The sequence below is a fragment of the Sceloporus occidentalis genome, unplaced genomic scaffold (assembly GCF_023333645.1).
Source record: "Sceloporus occidentalis isolate IW3139 unplaced genomic scaffold, rSceOcc1.0.p SCAF_3, whole genome shotgun sequence".
NCBI classification, from domain to species: domain Eukaryota; kingdom Metazoa; phylum Chordata; class Lepidosauria; order Squamata; family Phrynosomatidae; genus Sceloporus; species Sceloporus occidentalis.
This window is the reverse complement of record NW_028316983.1, coordinates 200,084,534-200,105,611: the sequence shown is the minus strand read 5'-3', so window position 1 is coordinate 200,105,611 and position 21,078 is coordinate 200,084,534. Positions and strand designations below refer to the sequence as shown.

The 21,078-nt window shown below is 39.1% G+C and overlaps 1 protein-coding gene across 1 annotated transcript; it reads right to left on the bottom strand.

Moving 5' to 3' along the window:
• Positions 1-1,662: 1,662 nt before the first annotated feature.
• LOC149317333 (DGAT1/2-independent enzyme synthesizing storage lipids-like) lies at positions 1,663-10,624 on the bottom strand. The gene is made up of 6 exons (XM_089518876.1): positions 10,351-10,624; positions 9,484-9,648; positions 8,622-8,815; positions 4,881-4,941; positions 4,391-4,530; positions 1,663-1,767 (listed from the first exon to the last, which is right to left on the bottom strand). The coding sequence occupies exons 1-6, from the start codon at positions 10,622-10,624 to the stop codon at positions 1,663-1,665; spliced, it is 939 nt and encodes a 312-aa protein (XP_089375002.1).
• Between the last annotated feature and the right edge of the window lie 10,454 nt (positions 10,625-21,078).

The window sequence follows — 21,078 nt, the reverse complement described above, 5'->3', positions numbered from 1 at the left end:
TAATTAGAGGTTGTGTATTATTTGCCTAGGCTAGATGCATTCTTGTATATTTAAATCTTCAAGATCATCTCCCCATATAATAAGGTTTTGTTTTTCTCTTTCTCTGAAGAAATTACATCCCAGTTGTTGCTCTTGTTTACACTAGCTGTGTTTAGACCAGTTCTTATCTCTTTGCTTGGATTATTTACTGGCTTCATTCCAACATAGCTTTTAGTAAACATATTGCTACAGAGAAACAAGGCTTTTCACTCTTAAATTTCAGCCTGCGATACGTTCAAGACAAATATTATCAATACTGACAATGGATAATCAATCATCATAGGCGTTTGTATCAAGCTATCCCCTTTCTCCCAGAAAGAATGCTGTTATCAAAAATGTAGTACGCTCCATAGACATTACATTCACTTTATAGAGCATTCATTTCTCTTCAAATTTTGTCCAGGTGAATTTGGTTTATGTACTTACAGGTAGAAAATTTGTCAGTTTAGGTAAATTGCCCTTCTTCTCTCTGTCCATATATTATGATAGAACTGGAAATTGTTTTTGTTTGTTTGTTTGTTTGCTTTTTTGGTTTGTTTTTTTCTTTTCTCTTTCTGGTTGTGAACATAACAAATTAATACAAAATCAGAGAGTAAGATTTTTTTTAATGTATATAAAAATTGCAATAAATATTATAATTAAAAAAATTGTCCATTTTTTAAAAAAAGACAGAGAGTAATATTAGCAGAAAAATAGCAGTAGCTATCACAGAGGTAATAAAAACATGCAGTGAAGGCTGGAGCAGCAATACATTACAACTATAAAGTTTTTATCTTAAGGATTTGTGGGACAACAGCTGCTCCCTTTCCTGGAAGTAAAGGACCTAGAAACTGTTGTGCATTCACTGGTAACTTCATGACTTGATTCCTGTAATGCGCTCTACATGAGGCTACCCTTGTGCCTAGTCCAGAAACTTCAACTAGTACAAAATATGGCAGCCAGGCTGGTCACTGGAAAAACTAGGAGTGACCGAATAACACCCGTCCAAAAATCTATTCACTAGCTGCCTATTAGTTTCCGGGCACAGTACACGGTGTTGCTTATAACCTTTAAAGCCCTACATGGCTTGGGTCCAACCTATTTGAGGGATCGCCTGCTCCCATATAATCCGCCCCACACCCTCAGGTCCTCTGGGAGGAATCTATTGCAGCCTTTAAAAACTAGACTAACTGCTACCTCCCAGAGGGCCTTCTCTGCAATTGCTCCCAAACTATGGAATAGCCTGCCAGATGAGATCCGTCAAATTGCCAGCTTAGACAGCTTTAAAAAAGCTGTCAAGACAGATCTCTTCTGGCAGGACTTTCCTGCATAAAAGTGCCTGGCTACAGAATGACTGCCCCCCATCATGTATTAGCCCACCGCTCTGTCCTCGTATTTTTTTATTGTATTTTTAATAGATATTTTAATATAACATGTTTAATCCTGTTTTAAAGGGGGGGAATTTGGGACATAATTTTGTAAATGTGGATTTTAATGTGTTGTGAGCCGCTTTGATTGTCTTGTCACAGAAAAGCGGGATACAAATAAAAATTTTATTATTTATTTATTGTATTTATGTAAAAGTTCAGTGCAATGAACAAGTCTGAAAATATTGGTGCATATCACTACAGTCCTTTATTCACATTATTCATTTCTGTGATGCATCTCAAAGCGTTCTCTGAAAGCTCTTAGTATGTTTCCTGGTATTTTCTGGTGTTTGTCTCGTAAAGCTTCCATAGCAATTTTTGTCTATTACAAAGAGAAAAGAAGAAAAACAAAAACAGCCATATAGATTTAGAATCAGGGAAATTAGAATCAGGTTCTGAATATGGAGATAGACATAAACGATATTGGATTTAGGAATGTAATTATTTACTAATTTTCTTCTTAAAGGAAGCAACAAATAATTTCAGCAGTTTTCATCCTGCTGTGAAAAGATCTTTGAAAACTGCCATCTTTGAAGATTATTTGCGTTTTGACAGTTATTCTGCACAAAACATTCACATGGATATTCTGTGCAGAAAATAGCATTTTATGTGCAGGAAATGGTAATGCTAGGGTAGATATCATGTTGGTAGATGATATATTGCACTGGCAATTAGGCACTTGCCTTATGTGTGCAGTTTTGCTCACCCCCATTCAAAAGAATATGATAGAGATGGAAAGTGTGAACACAACTAGAGGTAACTTCATCTGTTGAAGTACCTACTCTTCAAAGAGTGTTTGAGACTTCTCAACTTAAAAATGTATTGAATTAGGGAGAAAGATTATGAGTTTGTGCGTATCTGTAAGTGCCTTCAATTGCCTGTCATGGCAAACTCATTAATTTCATAGGGTTTTCTTCAGCAAAGTATCCTTTGTATCCATTCTTGTACATCTGCATCTGCCCTTGCACGTTTTTAAATAAAATATTTATTTTACTGGAACTGGAGTATTCTCTGCAGTTATTTCTGATATACATAGGTGAAAAGATTCCCACAGTTACCCTCCTCTTGCAGCCTTCCTTTTGAACAATAAATTCCCCAAATTTTAAGGAGCTGTTGGCATTGCTGGTGGGCACCCTCAACATCACCTACCTTTTAGAGTAACACTGCCAACACAATCTTTTAAAATATTAACAGAACCACTGACTAAATAAAAGGTAATTGATAACTAATCCCCCTCACCCTGTTATATGGAAGGAGGTTAAGGAAACTGGTCCACACTGCACATGCAGTTCGTAAGACTATTTTGTGCCCCTGGGTCCTCTACTGCCCAATTGTCCTTTTCTCTAAAAATAGATAGATAGCTAGATAGCTAGACCGACCGACCGACCGACCGACCGACCGACCACTCTCTAGGAATATGTAAGGCAATTTCAGTATGGTTTGGATGTCCCAGGCGGTTTGAGGTGTGGTGGAAATATTCCTTGTTGAAATAAAAAAGCTATAGAAAGATGGAGTCACCTTTGTCAGCCAGAGAGATGGTTTTTGAAATAAAGGCTTGGAGTTTAGGAAAACTAGAGCAAAGGAATAAGGAGTGCATCTTGACCTGGATGGAAGCTGGCACCATTAAAAAGACATAACATAAACTACTGAGATAAGGACATTCAGAAGCAAGGTTAGGAGGAAAGCCACTGAATTCCTACAGGAGGGGGTAAGGAGTGATGATGCAGTTTTAATGTATGCATGTATTTCTGTTCTGACTGTAAGAATTCTGTATGTTTAAATTGTAATTAGCCAATCAGGTGTATTGAAGAAGCTTCTTTGTCTTGAATAATATAAAAAGAGCCATTTTGTCTTGTTCGGGGTCTCAGCTTTTGGAACTTGAATTCCACTGAGTTCATTGTTTTCCTTTGTCGACAATTGGAAATAAACTTATGGATTTTCAATTACTAGGTCCTCTTGCCAATCCTTGCTCTGTCAGTCCTAGAAATTTAAGTTTCCTGAAATTTCTGTTACAGAGGCAGGACAAGCCTTTATCAGATGCTGAGTTTTGGTTTCACTTATTGACTAAAGCCCCCCTCATGGGTGTAAGACAGCCCTACATGGAGATCGCGTGTGTGTGTAGTCTATTTGTTTTTAATGCAAGGGTGGTAATAGCACCTGAATGGGGAGCTGTGTGAGGGGGTTCCAATATGGGTCATGTTCTACCAAAAAAACCAATGAAATGGGCTGATTTTGCATAGGAGGAAACTTTTGCTTAGATGCAGAGGAAACATCTAAAAATTGCAGAGAATGTCCTAGCACCATTTTTCATGTTTACTCTGAAAAATTGTTACTATAACCCAGAAAATCACCATAGATTTGACAAAAAACACCAGACAGAAAAGTGGAATGGCATGATTTGACAAGTAGAAATATTATTTTCTGAGCAGAAAGTGCCATTTTCTGTGCCAAAGAGCTATGTGTAAATTTTGCACTGGTTAAATCCCAAATTGCAAATAGGGCTTCTAAAACTGTGTGGTTTTAAAAGTCTTTCTTGCAGTAGAAGGAAAATGGCTAAAGTTGCTTCCTTTGAGAAAAACATTATTGAAGACGTAATAATAATAATAATAATAATAATAATAATAATAGTATAATTATTTATTTATATCCTGCCTATTCCGATTAGAACTACATATGTACTGTATACATTAACTTCAAGGCAATTTCAACGCCAGCATTTTCTCTGGTTTGTGTTAATAGGGGCTGCTTCACCTGAAACTTTCTTATCATTGCTAGCATGACAAACCTTAAACTGTTTGGCTAAAGTACTGGCAAACTGACCACAGTAAACAAAAAAATCCTACTTCTTTACATTTTTATAAACCTTCATAGGATTTGTATAAGTCTTTGTGTACTTTGTACTGAGTATGAATATAAGTTTCAATCCTTAACAATATAATACTTACTTTTTCAGCTAATTCTTCTGCAGATATATTTGGATCATATGGAATGGGTTGCCCAATATACGTTCGAAATTTGACTGGAAATAGTCCACACACAGGAAATGGTAAAATTCTTGTCTTTTCATAAAGCCATCTCATTGGTCCTATAAAGAAAATTAAAATTGGCTAGGAACTGCACACTGAGAGACTGCAGAAAAATTATATGTTTCAAATTGTAATACATTGAAATTAACAATACTGAAACTGATACCAATTAAAATACTCTAAAACCTGTGTTGGTTAACCATCATATGTACAACTCTGAATCATCTTCAAGAATAGAAAGTATACAGAATTTTCATGCTTATAAACTACAGTATAACATTATGTACAGCTTAATGTTATGCTCTTTCTATGTGAAAGCAAGTCTCACAGAATTTAATGTGGCTCATTCAAAGAAAGCACATATAGGTCTGCAATATAAAAAAACATATCTAAGGAAGTATAAACTTACGTATATTTCCATATGTGATATATCCCTCTCGGACATTTGAAGTAAACATAGGAATGATGGGCTAAGAAAGACCAAAGACAGACATTTTAAAACCAATTTTTAAAACTTAAGCCCATGTACATCAGTGAAAACATGAATTGTTTCTCATGGAAATAAATTAATTAGATTTATATAGTCAGCTAAAACAGTAGGGCTTATAATAGTAAAGGATGTAACAGGTATGGATGGGTAATTCAATTCCTTCCTCTTCTGTTCTAGAAGAAATTCCTCTGAATCTGCTATTTGCATTGGTGCTCCTGGATGGAGGGGTAGGTAAGAGAGAGATCTCCAGCCCACAGTTGGATGGACACACTGAAGGGGGAAGAGTGGTGGTTGGTGAGAGAGTGAGAGGGTGACCCAGAAGAAGACAAAGAAAATACTTGAGAAAGCCAACTAGGAAAGATGGAGTCAGGGAAGTGGGTGTTGGTGGACGGGCAAAGGATCAGAGAGATCAGAATTCTCCAAAGTCCAGGCCTCAGGAAGACTCTGGAAGCCCTGCACCTGACATCAGGAGAGGAAGAGACTTTAGGGCGAGGAGAAGGGATGGAACAGGAGAAAGGAATCAAAGAATTTGAAAGGTTTTTTTTTTTAAGGAGAACTCATAGAAAGTGACCTGAACAAGCCCAACCCCAGGAAGGATCCACCAAGCCCCAGGTGTTACAGAGTGGTGGGACAGCAGAGGCCAAAGGTGGAGCATAGAGCAAGGCTGCCGCAGCAACAAAAGGCAAGAGAAGCAAGGGGAAGAGGTCCCCATTCCTGCGGGCCAAGAGCAGAAAACCAGGCACGTTTAAGCCTGTTTCAGTTTTCTTTATGTTATATAGGCATTGGGAGAAGTCTGGGTTACTGTTATGTTGGTTGGAATAAATAAGATGTGGCAATAAATAAGTGAAATAACTAAAATATTCAATTATAGGCTGCATCAATAGAACTATAGTGTCTAGATCAAGGGAAGCAATAGTGCCACTCTATTCTGCTTTGGTCAGGCCCCACCTGGAATACTATGTTCAATTCTGGGCACACTATTAAAAAAGGATGTTGAGAAACTGGAGCATGTCCAAAGGAGAGCATCTAAAATGGTGAAGGGTCTGGAAACCATGCCCTATGAGGAACATTGTAGGGAGCTGGGGATGTTTAGCCTGGAGAAGAGAAGGTTAAGAGGTGATATGATATCCCTGTTTCAATATCTGAAGGGATGTCATATTGAGGAGGGTGAACGCTTGTTTTCTGCTGCTCCAGAGAACAGGACATGAAACAATGGATGCAAGCTACAGGAAAAGAAATTCCACCTCAACATCAGGAAGAACTTCCTGACAGTAAGGGCTTTTCAACAGTGAAACACACTCCATCAGAGTGTAATGCAGTCTCCTTCCCTGGAGGCCTTTAAGCAGAGACTGGATGGCCATATGTTGGGGATACTTTGATTGTCAAGTGGTAGAATTTTCCTGTTATAATAGAAAGCTATAGAAAGATGGAATCACTTTGGTTAAAAAAAATAGTTTTAAAATGAGGCTTGAAAATTAGAGAAAAGGCATGGTGAGTGCATCGTGACCTGGCACCAGCAGAACAAGACATAACATAGACAATTCAAGATAAGGAGACATTGTTGATGTTCAGAAGGAAGGTTATTGAAAGCTACTGAATTCCTGAAGGAGGGGTGAGGAGTGATGATGCAGTTATTAATATATGAATATATTTCTGTCTTGATGTAAGAATTCTGATCTGATGAAGGAGCTTCTTTGTGTAACTGACTATAGAAATTAGGCCATCTTGTCTTTTTCTGCACCTCAGTTTTGGAACTTTGAATTCCACCGAGTTCATGTTTCCTTTGTCGACAATTGGAAAATAAATTGATGGATATTCATATTACTAAGTCCTTTGCTAATTCTTTGCTCTGCCAAGCCTAAAACTTTGTGTCTCCTGAAATTTCTGTTACAATTTCCTGCATGACATGGGGTTGGACTGGATGGCCCTTGTGGACTCTTCCAACTCTACGATTCTACAATTCTATGATTCTAAATTGTGTTGAAAGCAAATGACTTTGGATTGTATATTCCCATGGAGAAGCAAGGGAGGATGGGACCCCACCTAGCTATGGGCCAGGGAGGGGCCACAGGGATAGTTTGCAAACTAAGTTCCTTTAGGTACAAATTACTATGGGTCCTCTATATCCATGGACTTGCCGTTTCCTCATTCCAGCATCCGTGGACGGCACGCCTCGGGGGGGGGGTGCAGCAGAGAAGGAGGAGGAAGGAAGTGGAGGTGGTGATGGGGACTAGGAGGAGAATCTAGGAAGAAGAGTACAGAGGAGGAAGGGGTGGCAGCAGAGGTTGCGGATAATGGCACTTCACTGCAAGGCCACTGAAAGCCTACCTTGCAGCTTAATTGCGGAGGGTGGCAGGAGGCTGCCTCCACCTCCTTTTCCCCATTGACAACTCCGTCCTCCTTTTACTTCCTCCTCCTCTTCCTCCTCTTCCTCTTCTTGCCTACTGATCCTCCATCACTGCCTCTTCCCCCTCCTTTCCCTCCTCCTCCTTTTCCCAGATGGGAACCAGGAGGTACCAGTGGGGAAAAAGAGGAGAGGGAGGAGAAGGAAGAAGAAGGGGTGGGGGGAAGATAATGATGATGATGAGGATGAGGATGTAGAGGCAGCCATGGTGGCCAAGTGCCATTGTCCGCAGTGGTGGCGCGGCTGTGTTGTTGCACAACCATTGAGATCAGTGGGACTTGAGCATCCACGAATTTTGGCATCTGTGGGAGGATCTGGAACAGATCCCTCCTGGGCACTGAGGGCCCAATGTACAATGTTTTCCCCCCTGCAAAAACCAATGGTTGTGTAAAAAAAGAACCCTTTCCCATTTTCTTTTGCAAAGACATCTTATATATGTATGTAAAAAATAATTTTACTTTGGTGGGTGTCTCAGCATGTCAATATATCCCCAGTCTTTCACATTCAGATTGCTTTATGTTCTGTTCAGAGTTGGTCTAGGAGACTGCAGAGTTTAATGGTAAAAGTCCTCTTTCTTGTTCATAAAATTATTTGAGAATATTGATTGGACAAATACAGGGAACACTTCATATTTATTATAATGTGTACGTATATGGATTTGTTTGGCATTAAAAAAACCCATATGGATCCATCTGTGCCTTGATGTTTGTGAGGGTGTTCCAAGCAAGTGGAAATAGAAAATGGGAAAGAAAATCAGGAAGAACAAAATTGATCTTTTCTTATGATGAAATATTACAAGTTAGCAGCTTGCTTTAGGTGCAGTGGTTAAATGCCTGTATTGCAGCCACTCACTCAGAAATCACAAGATTGTCAGTTCAATACCAGTCAGGGGCTCAGGACTGACTGACATCCTTCCAAGGCCACTAAAATGAGTACTCAGACTGTTGGGGGCAATTAGCCTACACACTGTAAACCACTCAGGGAGTGCTTAAGTATACTGATAAGCGGTATAGAAATGTACTTGCTATTGCTATTATGGTGGCTTTAACAGTTGCCTGAATGAATATAATACACCCAACTGAGGTGTGCTCTTTGAGAAAGTGTATCTCATTTAGACAATACAGCGAAGGCAGATAATGTGAATATCACAGACTTTGAGTTTCATTTTTGGGGAGAAATTAGAGCTAGAAAATGGAGGAAGAAACAAAGAAGGAAGGAAGGAAGGAAAAGAATGGAAAGGAAGGGAAACCACTCACCACTTTTGCATCAATGGCCACTTGAGCAAATCCTTTTCGATTTCCCCACACAAGCTTGTAAGTATTGTCACTATAATTCTGCTCTCGAAGTCCACCAGGTGCAATGCCCAATAGATGTCCTTTTTTCAGAAGAGCCACACATTCTTGTTTTGTAGGATCAATACAGCGAACCACTTCAAAAAGCAATTTTAGCCCTGTAAAAACGAGAAGTAGGTCATATCTACAATGATAGAAAAACCCAGTTTACCTTTGGGTTATCCCTATCTGCAGCAGCCACGGCCTTGTTTTCATACTGTGAAGCAAATTTCAGGAGAACTGTCTGCATAGCACACAGCACACACAGTTCTTCCCTTAGAACTCACCCTGATCTAATAAATCGCAGTATGCATGGCCACCTCCCCCTCCTGCTGATATTTATTGTTTCAAAGTTACTGGCAAAAGGAAGGGCATTGGCAGAAGAGAGAGAAAGACACAGGGTCCTTATATCTCTTCCCATTACCATCTATATAAGGGGAAGAAGAAGAAGAAGAAAAAAGAACAGCTCATGAAGATCACCAAAAGAGAAAAGGTTATATAACTTTTCCTGTCCACATTATCTCTCCATCTCAGCTTGTATGCAGTCTGCTCAGGTTAATTTTGCATTTTAAAACTGAAGAGGCAATCATTATTAAATACTGAATGCTGTGCAATGCACAACTTCAGCCATACTATAAGGACAACAAACTGAAGATTCCAAATAGTAATCAGGAAATTTTGAGTGTCCATTTAGAAAAAAATCAAATTAGCTAGACAAAATCATTTGAAAGAGCATCATTTTTATTAAATATATTTCTCAACAAAATTATCAATTTTATTTTTTTACCTGGTAGACGAAAAAGGAAATGATGCACCACAGAAAAGAGGAATCTACCGGTGATTCTATAGAATGTGAATATAAAAAAGTAATAATCGTATGTCATTGCTCCATGGTAATAAACAAGAACAGCAGGTCCTTCTGGAATATTTTCTATTCCACAAATTTCATAACCTATCAAAGAAAAACATGCAATGGCTTCAGCATTGTTTCATGAGCATGTAGATCTTATAATTCTCCATATGCTAATTAAATTGAAATAATAAGATATAAAGATATAAGATATAAATAAAACCAAATGGTATGTATATACATATATACATATCTTTAAGGCAAACCTTTGAAACTATTAACATTTATGTTTTAAAGAGAAAACTAATTTTGAAAATGAAGTTCTAGCATCTATCTAAATTACTGGCTCTTAATGTTTTTTGGCTGACAAAGTTCCTTGACAATCCGAAGACAGTTATGGACCCCCTCCCCAGAAAATGAATGTATATATATTTTCAAAGTAACAAAGAACAAATTGAAGGGGGGGAAAACTCCACAAACAAACCTATGGTGAATTACACTGGGTCCATAGAACAGCTGAAGTCCATCCATGAATCAACTAGTGGTTCATGGACCCCAGATTAAGAACTCCTGATTTAAATTTAAAATGTAACATCTGCTTCCTTGAAGGTGTGTGTGTGTGTGTGGGGGGGGGGCATCTCTCCAGTTTTGTCATTAATCATGAAAGTTTAAGAAGTGGGATAAGCCCAAATGAGCTTCAGAGTATGCGTGGCAGAAATACTAAGAGCCATTACAGTTAAAGCAGCCTCAAAATGCCATGATTCTTCAGTGTGGTAGCGAGGGGGGGGGGGGAGCCATGCTTACCATGTAATAATCTTCCAGTCATATATGTCACCATTGCTATAAATTGCTTTGGCTTGTCCCATAATTTGTTTTCTTTATCTTCTGGAAGGTTACCAATTTTTTTACAAAAGCCACAGAATCCGGTGCCGAGGTACATCATAACACTAGAAATAATACCAGGATAATATAATATTCCTAATATTATGAAGAGATACACTATAAAATCTGGACATCCACCAAAAATATAAGTTGTAGATTCTTGCTCTAAACTATAGTCTCTACTTTCTGATGTCATCTTTGGAGTCAAAGAGAAACTGCAGCAAATTATGTTCCAGGACAAATTATTTTGTTCACTTTTCTCTCTAGAAAAAGAAAAGAAAAGACAACACACAATTAACTAAGTTTATCAAGTACACTCCTAAGTGAAAGATCTGCCAGTTGGAAACTCTTTAACTGTCATCATAAACAAAAATCTCTCCCTGTAGATTTCCTTCTATTGGCCAACCCACAGTTCAGCCAGGAGATGCGTTCTGGAAAGGAAGCTTTGTTAGCGGATGAGGTCCAAAAACCGCCTTGGAGGAATGGATGTGCTCTAGGGCCAACTTTTCCTCCTGTATGGGACTCCCATTTTGTTTTCCATGCTTATTTATGGTATCAAAAAGATAAGATTCATAAAGAATTCCTGGACCATTATATAAGAAGACCATTGTTAATGACTTGGACAAAGTATAAAACTAAATTATTCACAAAGAAAATATCCATTGTGGATCTCAGGCCATGAGGCATTTCTAAGAAAAGAAAGTTTAGGAACTGGAAGATGTATAACATATAAATAATTGCTAAAAAATAATAAGGAACAGTAAGAAATAAAGTCTAGAGATGACAAAGTGGAGAATGGAATAGTGTGCCATTGGTTTCCCCATAGACAATTAACTGAAAGGTTCAAAACTGACCAAAAATTGGAAGGTTTTGATGAAAGAAATTCAGAATTTGAGGAACTTATTCAACCAGGCAGTAAGAAAATTATAACAAAAATTTATAAAATATTACTAAATTTAGAGCAAGAACAGGAAGTGATAAAAAAATAACCTGAATAACTGGGCTCAGAATATTGGTCATGCCACCCAATTAGAAGATTGGGAAAGAGTGTGGCAGAAGTATTAAAAATTTACAAATAGATCTACAGTAAAAGAAAAAAATTATAAATAATATTTTAGATGGTACTTAACAACAGACAGAATTGCCTGAAATAAGAGATTGGTTGCTCAAGCTATTTGAGATGTATGAGATGGATATTCTAATCCAGTTAACCAATGGTAAGCCTGCTCATTATTGTAATGATGAATGGAAAGAAGTACTTAAGGTTTTAGAAAGGAAACTAGAATGAGGAAACAATAATGCAGTAGGAAAGAGGTTTAGGGAAGATAAAGATAAATAACATACTGGGAGAAGGGAAGATGGGGGAAAAGAAGGTAAAATATAGTAATTAATTATTTAAAAAGAGAGAATTGATAAAAATTTAAAAGATGTAAGGTATTAAAGGGGGGGGGGAACGTTAGAAAGAATAAGGAAGAACAAAGAAGGCAAATTACTAAATAACTTTATAGCATTTAAAGCAGAGGTAGGCAATCTTTTTGAGCCGGGGGCCGGGTAGCTGACCCTCAGATAACTGGGGGGCCGAAGCCAATAAATAAATAAATAAATAAATAAATAAATAATTTTTTTAAAAAATTAAATAAATAAATAAACCGGGACAAATGTAGGACAACATTTTCAAATGGTGGACACTTTTTTTTAAAAAAGTGGAGGACACGCAAAAAAATTTGATGATTTTTAATTTTTTTTTAATATAAATCCATGTTTCTGAGGCATCTATAGACAATTGCCCCCCTTGCCCCTGCGCACGAGAGGCCAAAGGCCCCGGCGGCAATTGGCGGCAGGACCGGGCTGGGGCCGGTCCCAAGGCCTCGCCGGGCCGCATCCGGTCCGCGGGCCGCAGGTTGCCTACCCCTGATTTAAAGGATTTAAATAGGATGGAAAATATAAGCTAAGAAGGCAACATGGTATTTAATTAAAGGGGGAAAAATTAAGTATAGCTAAACTCTTACAACAAATTGTCTGGAATTGTCGTGCTGGCCAATTGGCCGTAATAAAGTTATTAAGTAAGTAAATGTCTGGAATTGTAGGTGGGAAGTCAGGAGTAGAGAGGAAAGAAGGGTGAGAAGAAAGTGAAGGAGGAGGAATAAGAAGGAAAGAGAAGAGAAGGTACAGGAAGAAAAAATAAAGAAAATGTAAGGATGTAGGGAAATAGAAGGAATAAAAAGGATAAAGCAAGGAAGAAGATGGAAGATAGGGTAAGATAAAGCAAATAGAACAATAGAAGAAAATAGAGTTGTTAAGAAGCAATGAGAAGGACAACATAAGTGAAGGTAGAGAGAAGGTGAGAAGGTACGAGAAGGTAGAAAAAGATACAGAAGAAAGATACTAAAAGAAATGAGGAAGAGAAAGAGGACTTGAATGATGTGTAAAAGAATGGGAGAAAAACCAATAAGAAAGGAAAGGAAGGGAATGGAGAAAAGGGAAAAGATTAAGAGGGTTGAATATGTTCAAAAAAACAGCAGTGAACAGTCAGGAAGAAAGAATTATGGAAGGAAAGACAGGAATTCCTTCTATTTTTCTCAAGTGAGTATGAAGTAGGATAAGACTAATGTAACTGAATTAAGACTGACAAGCTGGCAGCTAGTAATTATAGACATATGGATAAAAATAGCATAAGAAAAAAGAGGATGTATGCTGCCAGCTGGCTGGTCCTTTTCTCTTTTGAATTTTTCTTTGCCTGTGGCTGTTGGGTTCTTTCAAGTTCTCTTGGCCCTTACTTCACTCCTTTCTCTATATGCGGAGGAGGAAGGTTTTATATATATATATATATATATATATATATATATATATATATATATTAATTAAAAGAAGAAAAGAAAAATGAGGAAATAACAATGAAAAGAAAGAAAACAGGATGTACAAAGAAGAAGGAAAAGAAGTCATGCCCATCAGAAGACATTGTATATATAAGAATAATTAAAATGAACTCTATAAAGAAAAGAAGATACGAGATTAAAAAAAATTGTATTAGAAATATATTGACTATAATTCGTTATCTGGAACTATAATGTAAAGAAAATAATTGTGATGTAAGATACTTAAATGAAGAGGGATTTTTAAAAAAGAAATCTTAATAATATAATGATTTAAAAACTGTCATTTGCAAAATTGAATTACTAGAACCTAGAACACAATAAACTAGAATGTATAAAATGAAAATGAAAATCAAAGCAAACAGTTATTAGGTAAACACTGACCTTATGAACAGAGAAATTTCTGCTGGAAGGACTGAATTCCTGTCACAATCTCTCTCTCTTCTTTATATTGATGAAAGCCAGTGATGCAGTCATTGAACAGCAAAACTGGTTCTTCTACATAATCTAAAAAATATGCTCTGATATAATCCCTTGTGGAGGAATTGTCCTTTCTCTTCCTATATGAATGTGGACTGAATGTAGAATGATGTACACATGTACACTCATCCATTAGAGCCCTCAGAATATAAAAACTAAACTGAAGTGCTACTTATAACTTAATGAGTCTCCACCTTCTCCTTGGTTATCTAGGACAGTTTATCTTTTCCCATTCTAAGCTTTCTTGTCGTACTGACAGTCTTGTGCTAGTTTTAAACTACAGGTAATTGTTCCTTAAAATATGCCTTTAGGGACGAGTGATTTGCATGTATATTGTTTTGCATGTATATTCCCTAGTCAGGGCTGAACTAAGAGCCACTGTTTGTCTCCCCGATGGTGGAAGGCCTATTAGAATGGTCCACCCTCGAAGGCTAATGGAACCAATTGGATTCCAGAAAGCCCTAGAGGGTTTGTTGGTTGATAATGCTGGTGATTCTGTTGAAGCTCTGGTGAACACATGCAACACCGATCTTGCTGGGGCTACTGACACAATCGCTCCCAAGTGTCCTTTCCCATCTGCTTTGAATCAAAAGCCCTGGTACACCAGAGAGCTGAAGAATGTGAAGCGGGAGGGACAATGACTAGAGCGCAGATGGCACTCAACTGGACTCTTATCTGACAGAACTCGTCATAAGAAATTTCTTTATTCATATAGAGAGGCAATAAAAGCAACGAGGAGATCCTTCTTGTCTGCTCGCATTGCATCTGCAAAGTCTCGTCCCGCAGAAATGTTTAGGGTAGTGAGGGAACTGACGGTGATGCCATCTACCCAGAACCCTCTACTTAATCCAACAACAGCCTGCTGTGATGCATTTAACAACAACTTTGCAGGTAAAATCTCTCAGATAAGAGCACACCTGGATGCCAATGTTGGGGCAAAATCAGCTGATGAGGTGTCCAGTCAATCTATTTATGAGACTAGACTGTATCAATTTGAGCTTGTGAGTACTGATGACGTGGACAAGATCCTTGGAAAGATGAGGAAGATGACATGCTCTCTCGACCCCTGCCCATCATGGCTGGCCATCCAGGGGGGTGATGCCTTGATGGCATTTCTTAGACATGTCACCAATGCATCCCTTAGGGAAGGTTATGTACCATCTGCCTTAAAGGAAGTGGTTGTTAGACCGCTTCTGAAAAAACCTTCCCTAGACCCCCTGGACATGAAAAATTATAGGCCTGTTTCCCATCTGCCATTTTTGAGCAAGGTGGTTGAGAGGGCTGTTGCTCTTCAGCTCCAAGTGGTCTTGGATGTAACTGATTTTCTAGTTCAATTTCAAACTGGCTTCAGGACAGGATATGGGGTGGAGACTGCCATGGTTGCCTTAAGCGATGACCTTCATCTAAGCATTGACAGAGGAAGCATGACCCTGCTGGTGCTATTAGACCTCTCAGTGGCATTTGACACAATAGACCACGACATTTTCTTGGAATGCCTGAGAGAGCTACGAATTGGAGGCATGGCTTTGCAGTGGTTCCGTTCCTTTCTCTCGGGTAGATTCCATAGGGTGATGCTTGGGGACAGTTGCTCTTCAAAAACAGAGCTTAATTGTGGCAGCCCTCAGGGCACCATTCTGTCCCTGATGTTATTCAACATCTGCATGAAGCTGCTGGGAGAAATCATCATAGATATGGAGCGGGTGTTATCAGTATGCTGATGACATCCAAATATACTTCTCCATGTCTCGGTCATTAGCAATGATGACAGATGGCATTTCTTTCCTCAATCAATGCCTTGCAGCAGCAATGGACTGGATGAGGGAAAACAAGCTCAAGCTGAATCCAGACAAAATGGAAGTACTTATGGTAGAGGCCCCCAAACCAGGTATTGGGCCGCAACCTCCAGTCCTAGAGGGGTTCACACTCCCCTCAAAGGACTGTGTTCGCAGCTTTAGGGGTGCTTCTCGACTTGTCGCTTCAGATGAGAAATCAGGTGAATGCAACGGTCAAGAGTGCCTTTTATCAGCTCTGGCTGATACATCAGCTGCGCCCTTTCCTGGAACTGGAACGGGGTGACCTTGAAACTGTAGTACATGCACTGGTAACCTCAAGACTTGATTTTTGCAATGAGTTCTACATGGGGCTACGCTTGTGCCTAGTCTGGAAATTCACTACACTGGCTGACTATTCGTTTCCGGGCACAGTACAAGGTGTTGGTCATTACCTTTAAAGCCCTCCATGACTTGGGCCCAGCCTACTTAAGGGATCACCTCCTTCTATATAATCTGCCCCGTACCCTCAGATCCTCTGGGAGGAATTTGTTGCAGTCCACAAAGACCAGATTGACGGCAACCTCCCAGAGGACTTTTTCTGCAATTGCTCCCACTTTATGGAATGGCCTGCCAGGCGAGATCTGTCAAATTGCCAACCTAGAGAGCTTCAAGAAAGCTGTCAAGACAGATCTCTTCCGACAGGCCTTCCCAGAATAGAACCCAGCCATGTAACGCTCCCCCTCCAGACATATATAATATATAAATATCAGATCATATAACACCCGTATTAAAATCTCTTCACTGGCTGCCAATACGTTTCCGGTTCCAGTACAAAGTGTTGATTATTACCTTTAAAGCCCTAAATGGCTTGGGCCCGGGTTACTTGAGGGAACGCCTCTCCCTGCATAATCCACCCCGCACTCTCAGAACAACAGGTAAATTATTACTTGAACACCCTAAGGTGAGACTGGCGACTACCTATCAAAGAGCTTATACAGCAGTAGCGCCTACTCTCTGGAATGCTCTTCCCAAAGAGATCCGCCTCAGTGGGACAGTGGAAGCCTTTAAAAAGGCCTTAAAAACCTACCTCTTCCTACAAGCTTATCCTCCCAACGCCCTGTAGTGAAAGTATTCCCCAATTAACTATGTTGTGTGTGTGTGTGTGTGTGTGTGTGTATATATATATATATATAATCTCCTTCAATTTTAATATTGTTGAATTGCATGTTTTTAGATAATTATGCTGGATTGAAAATTGTACTATTGTTCTTAATTTGCTTTTATTGTATCATAACATTGGTCATATTTTATCCTGTGTAACCCACTTTGATCTGTCAAGGAAAAGCAGGCTATAAATAAACAGTTTATTATTATTATTCTTATTATCTGCTGTTCACCGCTTTGATCTACAAGGAAAAGCGGTATATAAGTAAACAATTAATTATTATTATTATTATTATTATATAAGCAAAGATTCTGCCCACCATTATTTTATTATTTTATTATCATATTATTGTTTTTAGATTCTATCGTTTGTAATTTTAATTGATAGAATTGTTTAATCCCCTTTTAAGGGGGGAATTGTATATATTGTATTTTTTAAAGGTTGTATGCCGCTTTGATTGTGGTAACAAAAGCGGGATATAAATTAAAGTTTTATTTATTATTTATTTGCTAATGGCAGGCCTCAAGGTGGAAGGATATATGCATTTGTTGAGTCTTCAGCTTGCTGTTTTTCAGGACTGGAATCCAAATTTTGTTTGCACACTGAATCAAGGAACATGAGAGATATTGCAGAATGGATCAGCTGGAAAAATTAGCAGTATCAGAACATGTTATAAACCATCCTGGACATAAAATGTTGTTTGAAAACACTGAAATTTTGGACCATGCCAGCAACTACCATGTCAGGATGCACAGGGAAGACATTGAAATCCACAAACACCTGGAGAATTTCAACAGGCGGAAGAAGGCCAGAAAGTAAACAAGATTTGGCTTCCAGTCCTGAAAAACAGCAAGCTGAAGACTCAACAAATACAAATGAGAAATGGGTCAGGGGCTTCCCAGCAGACAATGAGCACTAATCAAGCAGACATTAATCCTCCTTTGCATATCCTCCCACCCTGATGCCATTAGCAACAGAACAATATACATGCAAATCACTCCTCCTTTCCCAGGGTGACACAGTATATATTGAATTAAGAGAAAATGTGTATATATCGCAACACAGGTGGTATTTAACACCATACAGATTATCAAAAATGTTCAAAGGTAATAAGGGTTTGTGTTGGAATTGCCAAAAAGAATTAGGGATGTATTTACATAGTTGGTGGAATTGTGAAAGGGACAAAAAGTATTGGAGATCCATACATGTGGAAATGAAGATATTTAAACTTAATGAATGCATAGATATGAAGATGTATCTGTTGAACATAATACAGTATCAAGTTTTAGAAAGCAAAGAATGAAGAATAATATTCTTGGCAATAATAGCAGAAAGACTGCTATACGCTAAGTATTGTAAATCTAAAGAAATACCAAAGGTGGAGGAATGGAAATTAAAACTCTATGATTTGTTTGAAATGGATAAACTGACGTGCTTTATGAAAAATAATTCTCTACAAGACTTTTATGAAGAATGGCACTCTTGAATATGTTACATACAAGCAGAAGAAAAAGAAAAAATAGACATATAGCTTTAATGGAGTAGTTAATGTGTGATGAGATATTTATAGAACTCAACCTAGAAAATTTCAAGACTGTAAATTAAGCCAGAAAGGACTCTGTATTAATGGTAAATTAAAGAAGGAGTATTCACCCATGATAAATGATTTGAAGGATATGAATAGTAATGAATATTATGCCTGAAATAGGATATTTCAATTATTGCTAAATAGTAATTATCTTAAAGTATGTAATTAAACTGTATTAGGAGTTATATTACTATGTCTATTCTCTTTTATGGGTCTGAAACATGGGTCACCTATCGCCAACACCTACGACTCCTCGAATGCTTTCATCAGCGCTGTTTATGCACAATTCTAAATATACACTGGACAAATGTTGCTGTGCTTGAGCAAGCAGGAATCACTAGCATTGAGGCCATGCTACTGAGAACCGACATATTTCTAGGATGGAGGACCATCGCCTCCCAAAAATAATACTCTACGGTGAACTTGCCATGGGTCAGCGAAAGAGGGGCACCTCAAAGAAGAGATACAAGGACTCCCTGAAACAACATCTTATGCTTGGCCAAATTGATCACCAACAATTGTCCGCCCTGGCCTCGCATCGGGAGGCATGGAGATGCACTATCCATGATGCTGCAGCTTTTAAAGAAAACTCACGCTGAACGAGTCTCAAAGACAAACGACAACTCAGAAAGAACCACAACTTGGAAACATCACCCAAGGAGATGTTCTGCTGTGCTTTCTGCAACCGGAATTGTTTAGCCATCAACATGCTTGTAGAAAGTGTGGGATGAGTCCTTTCTGAATCTTCGTTCGCGAAAAAAAAGCCAGAGAGGGAGAGAGAGACATTTGGTAGACTCATCTGTGTAAATTAGGAAGTTATTTATTGATGTTGTATGTTATATTTTGATACGTGTGCGTTTTCTGTATGTCTTTTTATGTAAAAGTTGTTGTTTTTACACGTGTAATAAAAATTAAATAAAGAAAGAAATAAAGAAATGAAAGCTTTTAAGGAAATACCGGGAACACCTGCATGGTCTTAAATTGTACACTTTGATTCTTTCATCTTTTTAAAGTGTATGTTTTAAATTGTTTTAATATGGCTAATTGTCAACTGTATTGTATGTCTTCAATTATACTGCAATCATTTTAATTTGTAAGCCACCTTAAGTATAAGTCTTGGGGAAAAGATGATGATGATGATGATGATGATGATGATGATGATGATGATGATGATGATGATGATCTCCTCACCTTCTCCCTGAAGATGAAAGACTAGGCTCCAGGGCCCAAATTCTGGGAACCCTAGAAGGCATGGCTCATTATGGTCTAGTTTGCCTGTTCTAGGAATGGGTGCTGTGCTCCTGTTTGCAGTAGTAACCTGGAATTTTAGTAACACTGAATGTCAAAGAACACTTCCAAACTGCATACTTTGTTCTTCTGAAGTAATGGAGCCCCATCCAGAATTGGCTTCAATGCCAATCTCAGGTTGATTTTTTTTAGTGACTAATAAAATTTCTGTCTTGCATGTGTTTAGTCTCAGTATGGCCCATTATAGACGGGCGTAAAGTATGTCCTGGGGACGTACTAGGGTTAGGCAAAGTGCATGCCTTAAGCAAGCACCTAACCCTAGTACGTCCCCAGGACGTACAAAATGGCAGCGCCCGTTCCACAAGGGGGCCGCCATTACGACGTCACAAACGCGCCACCTCCAGACGGGATGGCGCGGACGTGACGTCGTCGTGCCACGCAAGGGCGCATAGAGTGCCCTTTCCGCAGCACGAGAAGGAGCTCCAAAATGTAGCTCCTTCCGTGATTTGCGTCGCTGGCACAGCCTTTAGACGGCTGCGCCAGCGACGCAAAGGAGAATCCCCGCCGCCATCAGGTGTCCTTGGAACATGAAGCCCCAAGGACACCCCTTTCCAGGCCACGGGGAAGCGGCCTTTTGCTGCTTCCCCACAGCCTGGAGAGAGGCGGATTGGGGCCTCGGAGGCTGCCACTCTGGAAGCTGAGGCCCCAATCCAGCGGGAAAAACAGCGCCTACAGGCCACCCCAAACGGGCAGTCTGTAAAGCGCCTATGTTCATTTATATCCAATCTGTCAGTGCATCCAGACATCCGTTGCCTCCCTGCCATGAGTTGAAGAAGAAAGAAAGAGATTGGTATCATGGGCATAATATTGAAACCTAATAACAAAATGTAGGTGAGCTTCCTCTATTGAGTTCATATAAATATTCAAAAGCACAAAGGACTCTGGTGCACACTGGGAAATCCCTGGTGGTGCAATCGTTACATGCCTGTACTGCAGCTACTTACTCACACACCACAAGGTTGCAAATTCAATCTCAGCCAGGGGGCTCAAGCTCAACTCAGACTTGCATCCATCTGAGGTTGCTAAAATGAGTATACAGATTGTTGGGGGCAATTAGCTTACACTTAGTAAACCACTTAGGGAGTGCTTAAGTGCACTGATAGGCAGTGTAGAAATGTACTTGCCAGTAGTGGCGAACCTATGGCATGAGTGCCAGAAGTGGCACTCAGAGCCATCTCTGTGGGCACACACACCATCACCTCAGCACAGAGTTTGCCAGAGTTTGTTACTACAAAGTCAGAGGGACATGGCACTTTGCAATAAATAAATGGGCTTTGGGTTGTAGTTTGAGCACTCAGTCTCTAAAACCTTTGCCATGACTGCAACTGACAGCCATAAGCTTGAACAACAATCATCCAGCCCCATCTTGTGGAAGCACTCGGCAAATTTGGACCAGAATAACCTCAAAACAGTGCTCCCAAGTTTTATATCCATCAGACTCCTTAGAAAGATACAATAACTGAT